Source organism: Scleropages formosus, chromosome 20 (assembly GCF_900964775.1).
Source record: "Scleropages formosus chromosome 20, fSclFor1.1, whole genome shotgun sequence".
NCBI lineage: Eukaryota > Metazoa > Chordata > Actinopteri > Osteoglossiformes > Osteoglossidae > Scleropages > Scleropages formosus.
Genome location: NC_041825.1, coordinates 21,532,100 through 21,545,267, shown reverse-complemented (window position 1 = coordinate 21,545,267; position 13,168 = coordinate 21,532,100). Strand labels below are relative to the sequence as shown.

Genomic DNA, 13,168 nt, shown 5'->3' with positions numbered 1-13,168 from the left:
TTCAATCAAACTTTTGACTGACTGACTGATATTGTAACTAATCCACTGCAGAGTTCTTAACCAGGTTATTAGATGTTTAGAGAGAGCTGGAGAGCTATAGTTTTTGCAACCCGCTGAAGCCAGGACTGGAAAGACCGAGGAAAACAGAACAAAACTCGTGGACAGCGAGTGAAGGGGGAAACACTTGGCCACTGATGCCATGCAGTCTTTGATGCTCTAGAAACAATAAAAGGTGGTGAATTGTTAATGAAAATGATGCTGTGACAAATACTTATTGGAGCAACCCACACTGAACGCCTTGTTTCTTACTGAACCGGTCCTGTTGATGTGGATTCTTTATTTCTCAAAGAGCTCGTGGGGTGCTCAGGATGTTTAGTCAAGACAGAGTTAAAACAATACGGAAAAATATTGCAAAATTTTACTAATTAGTTACCTTCCTTGGCACAACACAGGTGAATCAGCTAAATCGTGGGGAGTTGTGCTCCACTGTCCATACCAGGACCATGTGAGAGGACCTCTGATCTACAGCATTTAGACCTGTTGGTGTAATAGATCATAGAAGTCACCCTAGGATTTCTCTTTGGATTTCTCCTCTCTGGTTTCTGCCTTAATTGCACTTGTCATTCCTCTCACAAGCTCACTGGCCCTTGGTGTTACATGGTCCCCTCCGTTTCGCTGGCCCTGATTGCCGACACCCATATTGCACCTTGTGATACGATTCACCACACCAGGCAATGAACCCTTCCAGGGGACACTACTGTTCTTTCCTTCAGTATGTCTTTAGCCATTAATAGTTTAGTGAAACAAGCCAACAGAGATGCAGAAACCGGGATCAAATGAGTCCAATTCATTTATTTTCTTTTCACTTCTGGTACTTGTTTTCATCCATCTCTGTGGAGCTGAGATTTTCCCTTCTACATCAGAGATCTTCTGAGTCATTCTTTACCTCTCAGGCAGGTCCTTCTGAACAACAATTCCTCCAGGATTGGTGGCACCGCAATCACCGGCAGAGGTTTTTGTAATCTCTTTTTTTTGAACATCTTACTAACGACACAGTAAATATCCCCACGGTCACTTCTGCACTTATAAAACTGGCTTTCGATACATCATAAAATGCTTCTTAGTAAACATTCTGCTGGACAGGATGTGAGGATGACATCGTGTCCATGCTGACAATGGTGAGACAAAAGTTTCTGTACTAACTCAGGAAGGGGAGGCAAGCTTAGAGTGCCATGTGGATAGATGTCTGCGCAGTGGCACGCGATCATCCTGAAACCCTGATTGCCGATACGAGGTGGCCCCAACTTGTGAGGAAGCTTGAACCAGCCAGGCTATTAATAAAAGCTGTCTGAAGGCCCAGCTCCTAATGCAGCCTCTGCTGCCAGGCTCAGCGGAGATCTGCAGCGTGGGACAAAGTGACAAATGAAAGGACAGTGACTCCCGAAGGTCTGGAAGTCCCGTATTGTGCCGAACTACACCAAGCTGTTGTCACGATGTCAGCGATGCTTTCACTGCGTCCTAGGAGAACACTGTGCAGGTAGCAAGATCCACTTCATTCTTGATAAAATTATGCTATTTCCCTTCATTCACCTCTGCATGATATTACATTGTGGCAGCCTCTATCTCTGCAATAAAAGCTCCCTCCAGAAGAATCAGAAGCCGCGTATCAGTGCCGATCAACCTCCTCTTTATAGCTGCTCGATGCGTATTTCTGACGCCAGTTTGAGCCGAGCCGAACGGAAGAGGACTGGAAGACACAGGCATTTCGACGGCACCATCACCCCCGTCCTCCTCTCACAGTGTCGTTCTAATCCTGCTCCTGCACCCACTTTGCTTGTAACCCATTCTTTTTCATCTCTTCTTTCATACTCTGGCCTCTTTGGCTGCGCTTTCTCCCTTTCAGGCCTCTATTTCTCTGTCTCTATCTCTTTGATGATAAAAGGCTGAAAAAACGGAAAAAATCTGAAAGACAAAACAAGAACAACACGGGGGGGTGGACCGAAACCCCTGCACGCAGGGACCCAGCTTTGTGGTCCGACTCTTCGGATCATCGGCCGAGAGACTCTGATCCTTGGCGCGGCGCACGCCCACATGCGGACGCCAAAGAAGCAGCGCATCTTCGCAAGGCGAGCTGCTGCACATCACGTTGTTTGCAGCAGAAACATTCCGGAAAGCCACACGCTTAAAACCAACATTTCAGCGCTAATTGTCATTAGCGTCGCTGCCCAAGGCATTAAGAAAAAAAAACGTTCGGATTAAATAAATTCCAGTAAAGTGAAATTTCTTCTTTTCTGCTGTAATAAGCAAAACTAATAGGCGCAGAAAATGGACGGCCATACGTATGGAGATGGGCAAGGGTACAGACACTAATCGCTTCTGCGCCATATCCGCTCCGGGCCAAATCCTTTAAATCTGAACGGGATTCATCAGGTTATACTTTCCTCTTCGCGCTGTAGAAGCACCGAAGTGAGAATGGATACACCGATAATATATGCGCCGCTCCTGTTGCGTTACATCTCTTTGCAGAGGCCCGATACTCGGTCTAATGAGGGAAGATAATCACGAAGCTCACTTCCCTTCGGATCTGGAGGAAAATACCAAATTTACCGGGGCTAAATGTCAAAAAAGCATTGGCCTGCGATTATTACCTAACTGGTTTTAATGACGGCAATTTTGGGCGTGCGCGCGCGCGTTCGAGAAGGGCACGCTCACGACACCTTGTGCCGTGTGCATCCTCTGCGCACAAGCAGGCAGGTGCGGGACCCTCTTTACAGCTGCTGAAACAAGCCACCGCGTTCAAAAAAGGATTCGCTGTCGTGCTGCAGAAATCCATCCATAAAAGGCCGCGAGATGTTTATCCGCATTTCGCCGCGCGTAACGAGAGCTCCCGAAACCGGCGCCTTCCCCGTCCCCGGAACGTTCTATTACACGCTGGCTTGTCCTAATTACTCCATCAAGCTCTCCATTCAATCACAAGGCTGCGCAGAAGTGTAATTGGGAGTGACAGGCGGATGGTTATAAAAGGAAGAGCTGCGATGCTCGTATTCCCTGCTGACAGTGGCGCCGTGTCCCTGTGAGTTGAATTCATCACTTTAATGACTTCCTCGAACAGGTGCGAACGAGCGAGCGCTTCCCGCCCGACACTTCAGAGTTTGCAGGAGGAGCTGCTCGCGGGCCTCGAAAACACGCAAGAAAGAACGAGCGATCTACAGGTGCAACTCCTAGCGCAGGTGTATGTATATGTATGTATGTATGTTCTGGCTTAGGTCACAGCAGGGTTTTTCGGCCCTGTCCTGCATCCTGCCTGACATCCAAAATCACGTAGCCTCGAAAAGTGAGCAGAGCCCATCGATCGGTGCCGGTACCGCGCGTCCTCGGCCGAACACCACGAGGGCTACATCAGCGCGGCCATCTCAATAGCGCCCCCAGGTGTTTCGCAGCCCAGTTTATGGCCATTGATGCTCTCGAGTGATGGCTCTGGTCAATTGACTAAATCCTTCACGTACATTTCGAACGTGCGCGTGTGTTTCCGTGCGTGCGAGTGCCGAAGCCAGCCATGGATTACGTAACCCCTTTGCGAAAAATCGGGGAGGGCTCCATTTCCTTATGTATGGCAGTAGCTGTGCAGTAAGCTCCCGTAGGTGGGAAATGAAGCCCACACATCACTAAATATAGCAACGGAGGCTGGATGCGCCGAGAGCCACCCACAAGGCTTCGAGCGCCAACAGTCAGAGAGCGGGCTATCTGAAAACTTCTTAGAAAAGGCCTGCTTTCTCCCGCTCTCTGCCACGTGATTTATGAATCTGAAATTCTTCACTCTGACACACTTAATTTATTTCAGCCAGCTCTGGAGTTTCCCTACCACGCGCGCTGTGGAAATGGAGCAGGTCCGCTCGACTCTCGCATGGCGTCGGTCCAACAGCTTTTTCAGCTGCCTGTAAACCGCTGACCCTGCGATAGGTCTGAGAGGGCAGTCAGACTGATTCAATCAATGGCGATTAGGGAAATCGGGCGGTTTGGCGCTTGGCCGCAGATACTACGGCTCTGTTGGAGAGCAGCTGAAGAGATCGGCTTTGGACTCTGAGTGTTCTCACATAGTACGTGCGGAACGAGTTCATTTGGTCGCGGACGTGTTCTCACTTAATGAAGCGGGTCCATATGCAAGTGAGCAAATACATCATCTAGTCATGAATCGGCTTGACTCTGAGGGAAGTACGTTGACTCATTTAAACTATAGTTTTTTTCTTTCTAAAGAAACATACACTACTTACAATTATTTACCCATTTATACAGCAGGGTAATTTTACCGGAGCAATTTAAGGTAAGTACCTTAAAGGGTACTACAGCTGGAGGTGGGATTTAAACCTGTGACCTTTCGGGCTAAACAGAGCAGCTGTAACCATTACGCTACCAGCTATTCTTTGAAGCCCCTGTGTTCATATTTCCAGCTGTCACTTTATATTCAGTGTACTCACAAAACTTTGTCATTAATAACCTTTTTATTTAGCTGATAACTTTATCCAAGGTGACTTATAATGCTGCGCTTGTACCGCAAAAAGCTGCTAGCGGTGACTCACTAATTCATATGGAAATGTATTCTTACTGAAGCAATGTGGGGTTAGCTCCCTACTTTGTGCCATAGTGGGATTCAAACCAGGGACCACTGCGCCGCGTCCCACCTCAGCAACTATTTCAAATGAACCAGTTACTGCTGCAAACATACATAACACTATGGGATTAGACAAAAACCAAGGTTGTAACATAATTTAGTGGGATACCAATGTTCAAAATTATGCTTAAATTATGCACATTCCTGAAAGTACCTCTGTTGCCTCATGTATAATGTTCTCATTAAATAAATTTATGGCTAGGGTATAAAACTATTAAGACCCTGAGGGAAGGTCACTGCCAGATAAATTGTATACCTTTACACAGCTCAAAAACATTTTGGTAATTTCTCGCTTATAAACAGAAATTCCAAAAAGTAAGCAAGGAATTCACTGCTTACAACTACTTTCAGTGCTCTGCACAAGGTCAGATTTACCAGTACACACGTTCAATGCCTTTGTCCAAATCGACTGCTAATGGGAGTGCTTAGTATCCAGGTGTGGTAAAAGCACACTAACTTATCCAAAATTAAACAATGACACCTAAGGAAATTTTACCTTGCAACAGATTGTTTTAAGTCAAAGATTAACCAAGAACAATGTGTCATAAAATACACAAATTAAATATCATGACCCACCCGCAGAATAATACTGCGGCAGGCAGGAGTGCAGGCCACATCCACCTCCTGGATTACTGGCTGAATAAAAGATGAGACATTTAAGTGGACTGATGGAGAAAAGGAACAAAAGGATTGGGGAACCATAGGCGGACTAAGTTGTGCTGCAGATGAAAGTTGCTTTTGTGCATTTCGATAAGTTGTGGTTTTTACGTTTTGCTTTATAACTCTGTAAATCCACCCTGTACTGCCTCGTGCCTGGTCACTCCCAAGCAGGGACACATCGGCATATCACCAATTTACAGTAAACAAGTTAACCAACCAAAGTTCATATCCTAAATTCGTCCAATAAAATTACCCAGCTGGGTAAATAACTGTCGGTAGCTTGACATTGTAAATTGCTTAGGAGAAAAGTATCAGCTAAATGAATAACTATAAAAGTATCTTACCTTAAGTCAATGATAAACACATTTATGTTCAATTATGTTCTGATTATTACTGTTGAATAATAGCTAAACCTTTATGCAGCTACTCAGGTGATGTAAATGTTTGTTATAATTTAGTGATTACAAATTTTCGATGAATCGATAAACCTTTATGCAGCTACTCCTGTGATGTACTGTACATTGGTTTATATAGTGGAATATGACAAAGTAACTGTGCTTCAGAATCACGTGTCTTCATCCAAGTCGCACTTTATGTTGATGTAATGCACTCATTGTATTTTTCTGTGAGATGTACGTTGCTTTGGATAAGAGCGTCTGCTAAATGAATAAATGTATCAAGAATTAATGCAGTTATTGAATTAATCAATGCAGATGATCAGGCTTCCAGTGTCAGAAACAGCTCAAAAGTGGCGGTTTTCACTTTCTAAGGAGGACTCAGCAGTCTTAAGATTAAACATGTAGAGCTTTATCAGAATAACAAAAATAGTTTTGAGTACACCACTAATAATCTAAAATTGAGATTTTACTTCCGCCTGTTTTGGACGCTCTGCTTAACACATACTCTTTAATACCATGCCAATAAAAGTAGATCATTAGCCATAAACACAATTCTCAGAGCTGTGACAGCAATGACCTTTCATTATCTGAGCTTGTGGAAAAGAAAAGTGGAGGCTTTGTCAGAAGATGGAGAATTAGGTAGAGAAGACATCACAACAGCCATCAAGGCCTTGCCTGCTGGGTAATCTGAACACAAGGTGAGTCTTCGCAGCCACATGGTTCCAGGGTGCTAATGCTGTTCTTGCTGTCACCATACGCAAAAAATGACCAACAAAGGCTGAGTGGTCTGAAATAGCTCAGAGATTAATTAAGAACAACATTAGAGGATATTCCGCATCCCTAGAGCTGTTTTGGGATTAAAGTGATGTAGAAGCTATGGGGTGCATTGTGGGTAAAAGGAATCCTTGTGCAGAAATCAAAGAGGTCAGTGAACAATCGGGGTACTTTGATCACACTGAGAACCTCCCCGTACCATACTTGTACAAATGGTGCCCGACCATATGAGGGTTGTGCAGGTCAGAGGTCATGGAGACTCACCTCCACAAAGAGGAAGCAGGGCACGATGGAGCTACTGGTTTTCAGGCCAGGCTTCTCTCCTGCCATCTTCCGGTTGCTCGTTGCTGCTCGCTGCCTTTGCATCTGCAAAACACAAAGAGCACTGAGCTAAGTGAGACGTCAGATAGAGCCTGCTGGATTCATTAAAGGGATTTCGGAAGGTGCCCTCCATAAGAAAGACAGACAAAGGGTTTGGAGACTGCCAGGACGTCTTAATAGTGCATGAAGGTAATGTTTCCCACCCTGCTGGACCACAGCAGCTGGCAGACCCCAGTGTGACTGGGCAACTGTAAGGCTATGTAGAGGAAACCTTACCCCAGATTATTGCTTTTGCAGAACCCACTGTGAGTGGAAAGCCTCCCATATAGACACATAGTAGGAGTTTCCGCAGAACAGTGCATGGGATAAGGGGTAAGGGTAAAAGACGTTGTTTCAAAATTGACCACTATCATTGTTCTTATGGTATGGGAGGGTACGAAAGTGGTTTACTATTACCTTCTTCTGTGCTTATCTTTGGATTGTGGGACAAAAATACATGAGAACAGAGAGAGAATATGCAAACTCCACACAGACAGCAATGGTTTCAAACCAGGTTCCAAAACCACAACCCAAAAAACTGCGAGGCACCAGAGTTACCTGTTGTGCTACCAAGGAAATATACTGCTGACTGAAATTTTCCGCTGTTTGATCCCAGGCGAGCTCAGACTGCTGTGCTTGAGCAAAGTGTTTGACATCAGTTGCCTCAATGCAATATCCAACTGTAAACTTGATATAAAAGCCTCTGCTGAAAAATTGATAAACTCATTCCCAATCCCTGTTGACTCCATATCATCTATGATTTGGCCTATCTCTGCTACCCCTGCCGCACAAAACACGGCACGTGCTCCCATGAGGTCTATGTGATGTTTCTATCTCTGTGACAGTCTATCAACATCCCAGCAGCAGCGCTGTATGAGACGGTGTACCCACTGTCCTTCGAACGGGGCTGGAAAAGAAAGACCTCAGAGCACTGAGTCAGCAGAGGAGTGGGAACCCCCAACGGGGGCAATCCTCCCATCAGCTTCAAATCTGCCTTCAGCAATTACCGGCCCTCAATCACAGCAACGTCTGTGGGCAGATGCATTGAAATGAATTGAGATGTGAAGCCCTCTGCCGACAACTTAAGATGTTTTTTCTTTTTTAACCCAACTTCCAACATTTTCCAAAGGAGCGGGGAAGGGCAAATGAATAAGAAATGAGGTTTGACTTCTAGTATCGGGAAGAACAACACAAGTCTCTGTAGGTAAAGCCAGCCGGCGACAGCCTTGGCAGCTTACACACTGTAGTTGTCATCATGTGCAACAAGCTGCTGAGGTCAAAAAAAAGAACCATTTTAAAATTGCACCAGAGCCAGGGAGTGTGGTGAATTTAAGAGGATTGCAGATCTAAGGTTTGAGATTTGGGCTGTGCCCAGCGAAGCCCGATTCCCCTTTCCCACAAAACGGCACTTCAAACGTCGGAGAAGCTACGAGGCAGCGGCGGCGTTTAAGAAAACCTTGTGGGTGGCAGGCTTTCACTGCAAGCTCGATGTAAAAGGCATAAAACTGGGACAGGGATGCAAGTCCGCTCAGAGAGGGGGAGACGGAGAGGCGCAATCAAAGAAAGCGGAATTATGCTCCTTTCCTTATTCATGCCCAGAAATGAAAGAGATTTCAGAGGGAATGGGAAGAACAAAAGAGACTCTGTGCACTGGTCTGTCACAAAGCCCACAGCCTGCTAAAGACCTTCAGAAGACAGCCTATTATTAATATCCGTTTTATTGGAAAAACGCAGAAAATAGATCCCTAACTGAAGTGACGCCTTATCCATCAAAGGAAAAACTGATCGCCTGGATCAAGACCTGAGGTGCAGAGTGGGTACAATAAAACACTGACTGCTCACGACAAGTCTTTGACACTAATCAACCAATAAACAGTCCCCGCTGAGACACACACCATCTAATGTCCACATTAACACATGAAATGGCTTCAGCGGGACAGCAGCTGTCCACATTAAGTGACTAGTCCATACTGAAACACACAATAAGGTGTCCACCTTCGGAAAGGAAGCTGACATGTTAAGACACCAAATGAAGCCAAAACACTAACACATGTACTTGAAGTCAGATTGCCACAGTAATACACTGTATGTCTACCCTAAGAGCGGGAGTGACCACATTATGATGACAATGACCAACAGGGTCTCCAAAATAAAACATACACTCACACACTGTACTTGCTCTTAGAAATCAGTACCACAACCATACACTGCCCAAATTTGGACACCACGTCAAGGAAAAGAGTGGAGGAACAGAATTGAAAAAAGAGATGAAATAAAATAAGTGTGATAATGTGGCTTAAGAGGAGAACGGGAGTAATTGTGTAGAGCAAGGAAGAGAATGAAACTCAATGAGGGAGCAATGTGAAAATGAGAAGGAAAGAACGAAACACAAAGGTGTGTGTGAAGAACCTAAGTGTTAAACTTACATGATGCACGTGACCTCAGAAGTACCTGTCCATTATACTTCCATTAGCTATTTTTTTTTGCAAGTATATTTTCACCTATTTTTGAAAATCTGTCACACAATAGAATGTGTTACCTGCACACATATTTAGAGAAGTCAGACACAGCGGACCATCGCTGGTGATGTATGTACTGAAGAAATGCTCAACAGATGTGAGAGTCTCGCACAAGGATGCAACGTACATTTTCTGGTCGCTCAAAGCAGGATTTTCCAATCAGCATCCTACCAGTCCCTTAGCCACCCGCTGCTCCATCACATATTGACATTCCACAGAGCTCCTCTGCAAACCTGTAACACCCAGCAATCACCCATCTATCTGCTTCAACATTGTTTGTGTATGTCCGTGTGCGCTCGCACACACACACACATACACACACACACACACACACACACACACACACGGATACCCCCCCACCTAACACAATCCCACATCTCTCTATCGGCATGGGAATCTGAGAATGGTAATAGGATTTCAGAGTAATTGCACTTGCTGTTATGGGAATATCATGCTGGTGAAACACGGGGTCTCTGTGCTGCCCTAGTCCGTCAATGTGGGTCACAGCCTGGGGCTGCACAGAATGCTCCCTGACATAGTTCTGGCATAGCACCTGGTGTCCGTTATCCCTCAAGCCACCGTGCCGAAATAAAACCACGCACGTGGTCGCCAATTTCTCGCTGCTCTTGTACAAACAGCCGCCAAGTCGCCACCGAGGCACCCTAAAAGGAGGAAACCAAGAAAAGCAAAGCAGTGGTCCCACCTTAGACACCTCGCTGCGTGTGGCTGGGATTCCTACGCAGACACCATCGCCGAGGAAGCGAAAGGAGAAGATCTGGACCTGCGGAGGCTGATCTCCGCCAGGCACGCTTCCTCCTCAGCCAAGCGCAGGATGCCCCTCCGCTCCTAATGCACGTCTGCTTCAGATGGAGATGCACCAGATGAGAAAAAACAGGCTGCACCTTGGCTACCCACCCTCCCCTCTCTCCAGCAAGTCAGCAGCGAGCAGCAAATTTTCCCCTAATTTGCCTGCTCAAATAGCTGGCTACGGCTAATTAATTAAAGAGTCTGGAATTGCCAGCTCCTATGTTTCTTCGGTACAGCTGTGGAGGAGGCGCGGAGAGAGAGAGTGCATGAGCAAGTGTGTGTGAGGAAGAGAGAGAATGAGAGAGAGGGAGTGAGAAATTAGGGGTTGGTGTGAAGCCGCAAGCAAGAGAGAGAATGAGAGCAGAGGAGTGGCGGAGGGAGAGAGACAGAAAGAGAGAGAGAGAGAGAGAGAGAGAGAGAGAGAGAGAGAGAGAGAGAGCGATTGTGTGTCAGGGAAAAAGAACGAGAACAGCTCATCAGAATTTAGAGCTTTATTCCCATTTTTTTCTAAGTACATGAGGAAAGGAGGCAAGGATGCGACAGGAAGTGGGACAACATGAGAGCCCAGGTGAGCATCCCAGGCCCCAGGGGATGAGGGGTTAATAATACATTGCAGTGCAATGCTGCAGGTTCAGCTTCATGGGTCAGGTGCACCATCTGCACCTCGGTGAGTGTGAGTACCTGCACACCTTCAGACAGTAATTCAGGAGACACTGCCCATCAGATGCATCAGTGCTATATGTATATATGTGTGTGTGTGTGTGTGTGTGTGTGTGTGTGTGTGGCTGTGCTCTGAGAAGCTGTACACGCAGTGGCCAAGATGTGATCCCTCCATGGTCATACATCTCTTCTCTCTGCTGGAGGGCCACCGTCTATTGTGTACAAGAATGCAGCTGCTCTGTTCGGTGCTTGGGTGTTTGCCAGTGAGTGTGCTGTGCATATGTGTGTCTGGGGGTGTATACACTGACACAGAGCCCCCACAACGTGAGAAATGGCCTGACACACTAATACTGTTAATACCATTCTACTTCTTATAGCGCACTGACTCTGACACACAAGCACGCACCCTCTGTCAGTTCACTTTTCACACAACGGTTCAAGATTACACAAATAAAATAGGTTACAATGGTTCTTTTTGGAAGTATCAATAGAATCTGAAATTGGAACAGGAACAAGAAGAGAAAACAGAAAGTAAAAAGCTACGTATTCTTGCACATGTTTGGGAGTTTCAGGTGCCCAGTTACAGCTGGTGTATTATTCCCTGACAAGAATGTAGATCCGGGGTTGCCATGCCTACAGAAGCTCACTTCCATTGCACACAAAGAGACAGAGATTCTCACGCACACATACGGTTTAATTACAAAATAAAATAATTGCTACACAATAACACACAACAGGTAGTGTGTGAGCACACGCATCGCATGGAAGCAGACAGCCTGTACTGTATGTACACCATTTTTCCGTAACTCAATGCCCGAAATGATACCGTTTTGGAATAGGTGTTGGTAAGAGATATGTATATATGAATGTTTGGTCTAAACAGATGTATAAGACAGACAGAGTTAATCAGACTATTCCTGACCAAGAGGGTAGAATTGCGAGCATGAGAATGCACAGCTCATGGTGAAGACCTTCTATGTATAGAGGGGCAGTATACACAATAAAGAACACACTTCGTTCTCCTGTAGCCTAGGTCTCCTTAGGCATCATGAGAAGAGTAGAAATAACTTGCAGTTTTCTACAGGTACAGAGTTTTGGCTCTAGCAGCTGAATTAACTGAAAATGCCTTCTACTGCTTTCCTTGGATCATCTACCAATCCACAATGGACTTACTTTCAACTCCTCTGAGCTACCTTTTAGCAAGGCCAACAACTCTTTATGCACCACAAGCCTTCTGCTGAATCCTAGAGGGCCAATTCCAAGAGGTTTTTTATTCCACCTGGCCAGCGAACCGCCCAATTCCTTTTACTGTGTTGATTGAACCCAATGAACTCCATTTCGGAGTTATAAACACAACTGGAAGTGGTCCTTTGGGATGACCACCGAAGCTGAGCAGCCCTGCAGCCCTGCATTGTAAAACTGCAGTAAGATGTAGGACTTTGGACCCAAAACTATGAAGATCCTAGGTCTATTTCAAAGCATATTGTTCTTTAGCATTTCCTGTCGAGTCTAAATGCAGAGGATGAGCAATCTTGTGACCCTTTCACATGCTTCTCAAGCAAGCTCTTTCTTTCTCTTTTAAATTGTGTTAAAGAGGGAGCCTTGGCTGGGCACACAAGGGCTTTCTAGATAAGCCATCCCCTGCTCTCACTTCTACATGCTGACCGCCAGCAACAATTTGCCAGCAAGAAAGAAAGAAAGACAGTTATGATGCTCAATGCAAAAGCACCGAATTATCTACGTGCACATGCTAGAACTCCCTTTTACATACCACGTGCATGACGCAGACCGCACAGCATTGCACTCGCCATTCTTTAGGCATTCAGCAGATTTTGTTGACTGGATTGATTCTCCAATGAATTCAGAGGTAGTTCAGAGCTGAGTGTACATACAACATATGGCACACAGTGCTAAATTCCTGAAGAGGGACATGAGATTTGATCAGTGCTGAGGAATGTTTTACCCACATAAAGGTTCCTTTCTGTCATGGATCACTGAGCTTAGTGTGTTACTGTACATTAAAGTTATCCATTTGTTTTTTTTTTCTTTAAAAAACACTTTATCCCAAAGAATACTACCAAAAGAGGATTTTTTAGTAATTCATATGTTCTTAATATACTCATCAGGTTAGCCATTAGCTTAGTACCTGTGGCTAGAACAAGCAGAAGGGCCTTGCTTACAAGGTCACTTTTACAGTCCTTGACATACAGATAATCATGGAATTGGTCACACACACACGTGACAGTTTGAGGTCATCTTCATCAATTTCCTGAGTATAACTGTGCCAAATGAACTGAAGGAAGCCTTTCTAAATTGCACGG

The 13,168-nt window shown here is 45.4% G+C and overlaps 1 protein-coding gene across 2 annotated transcripts in view; it reads right to left on the bottom strand.

Moving 5' to 3' along the window:
• plppr2b (phospholipid phosphatase related 2b) overlaps positions 1 to 10,153 on the bottom strand; it is a 34,849-nt gene extending 24,696 nt beyond the window's left edge. For both annotated transcript variants that reach the window (XM_018761394.2, XM_018761395.1), the window contains exons 1-2: positions 10,084 to 10,153; positions 6,766 to 6,867 (exon numbers count right to left, since the gene is read on the bottom strand). In XM_018761394.2, coding sequence (XP_018616910.1) covers positions 6,766 to 6,867 — 102 coding nt within the window. In that variant the 5' untranslated portion in view covers positions 10,084 to 10,153. The remainder of the gene's footprint in view (positions 1 to 6,765; positions 6,868 to 10,083) is intronic.
• Positions 10,154 to 13,168: the final 3,015 nt, after the last annotated feature.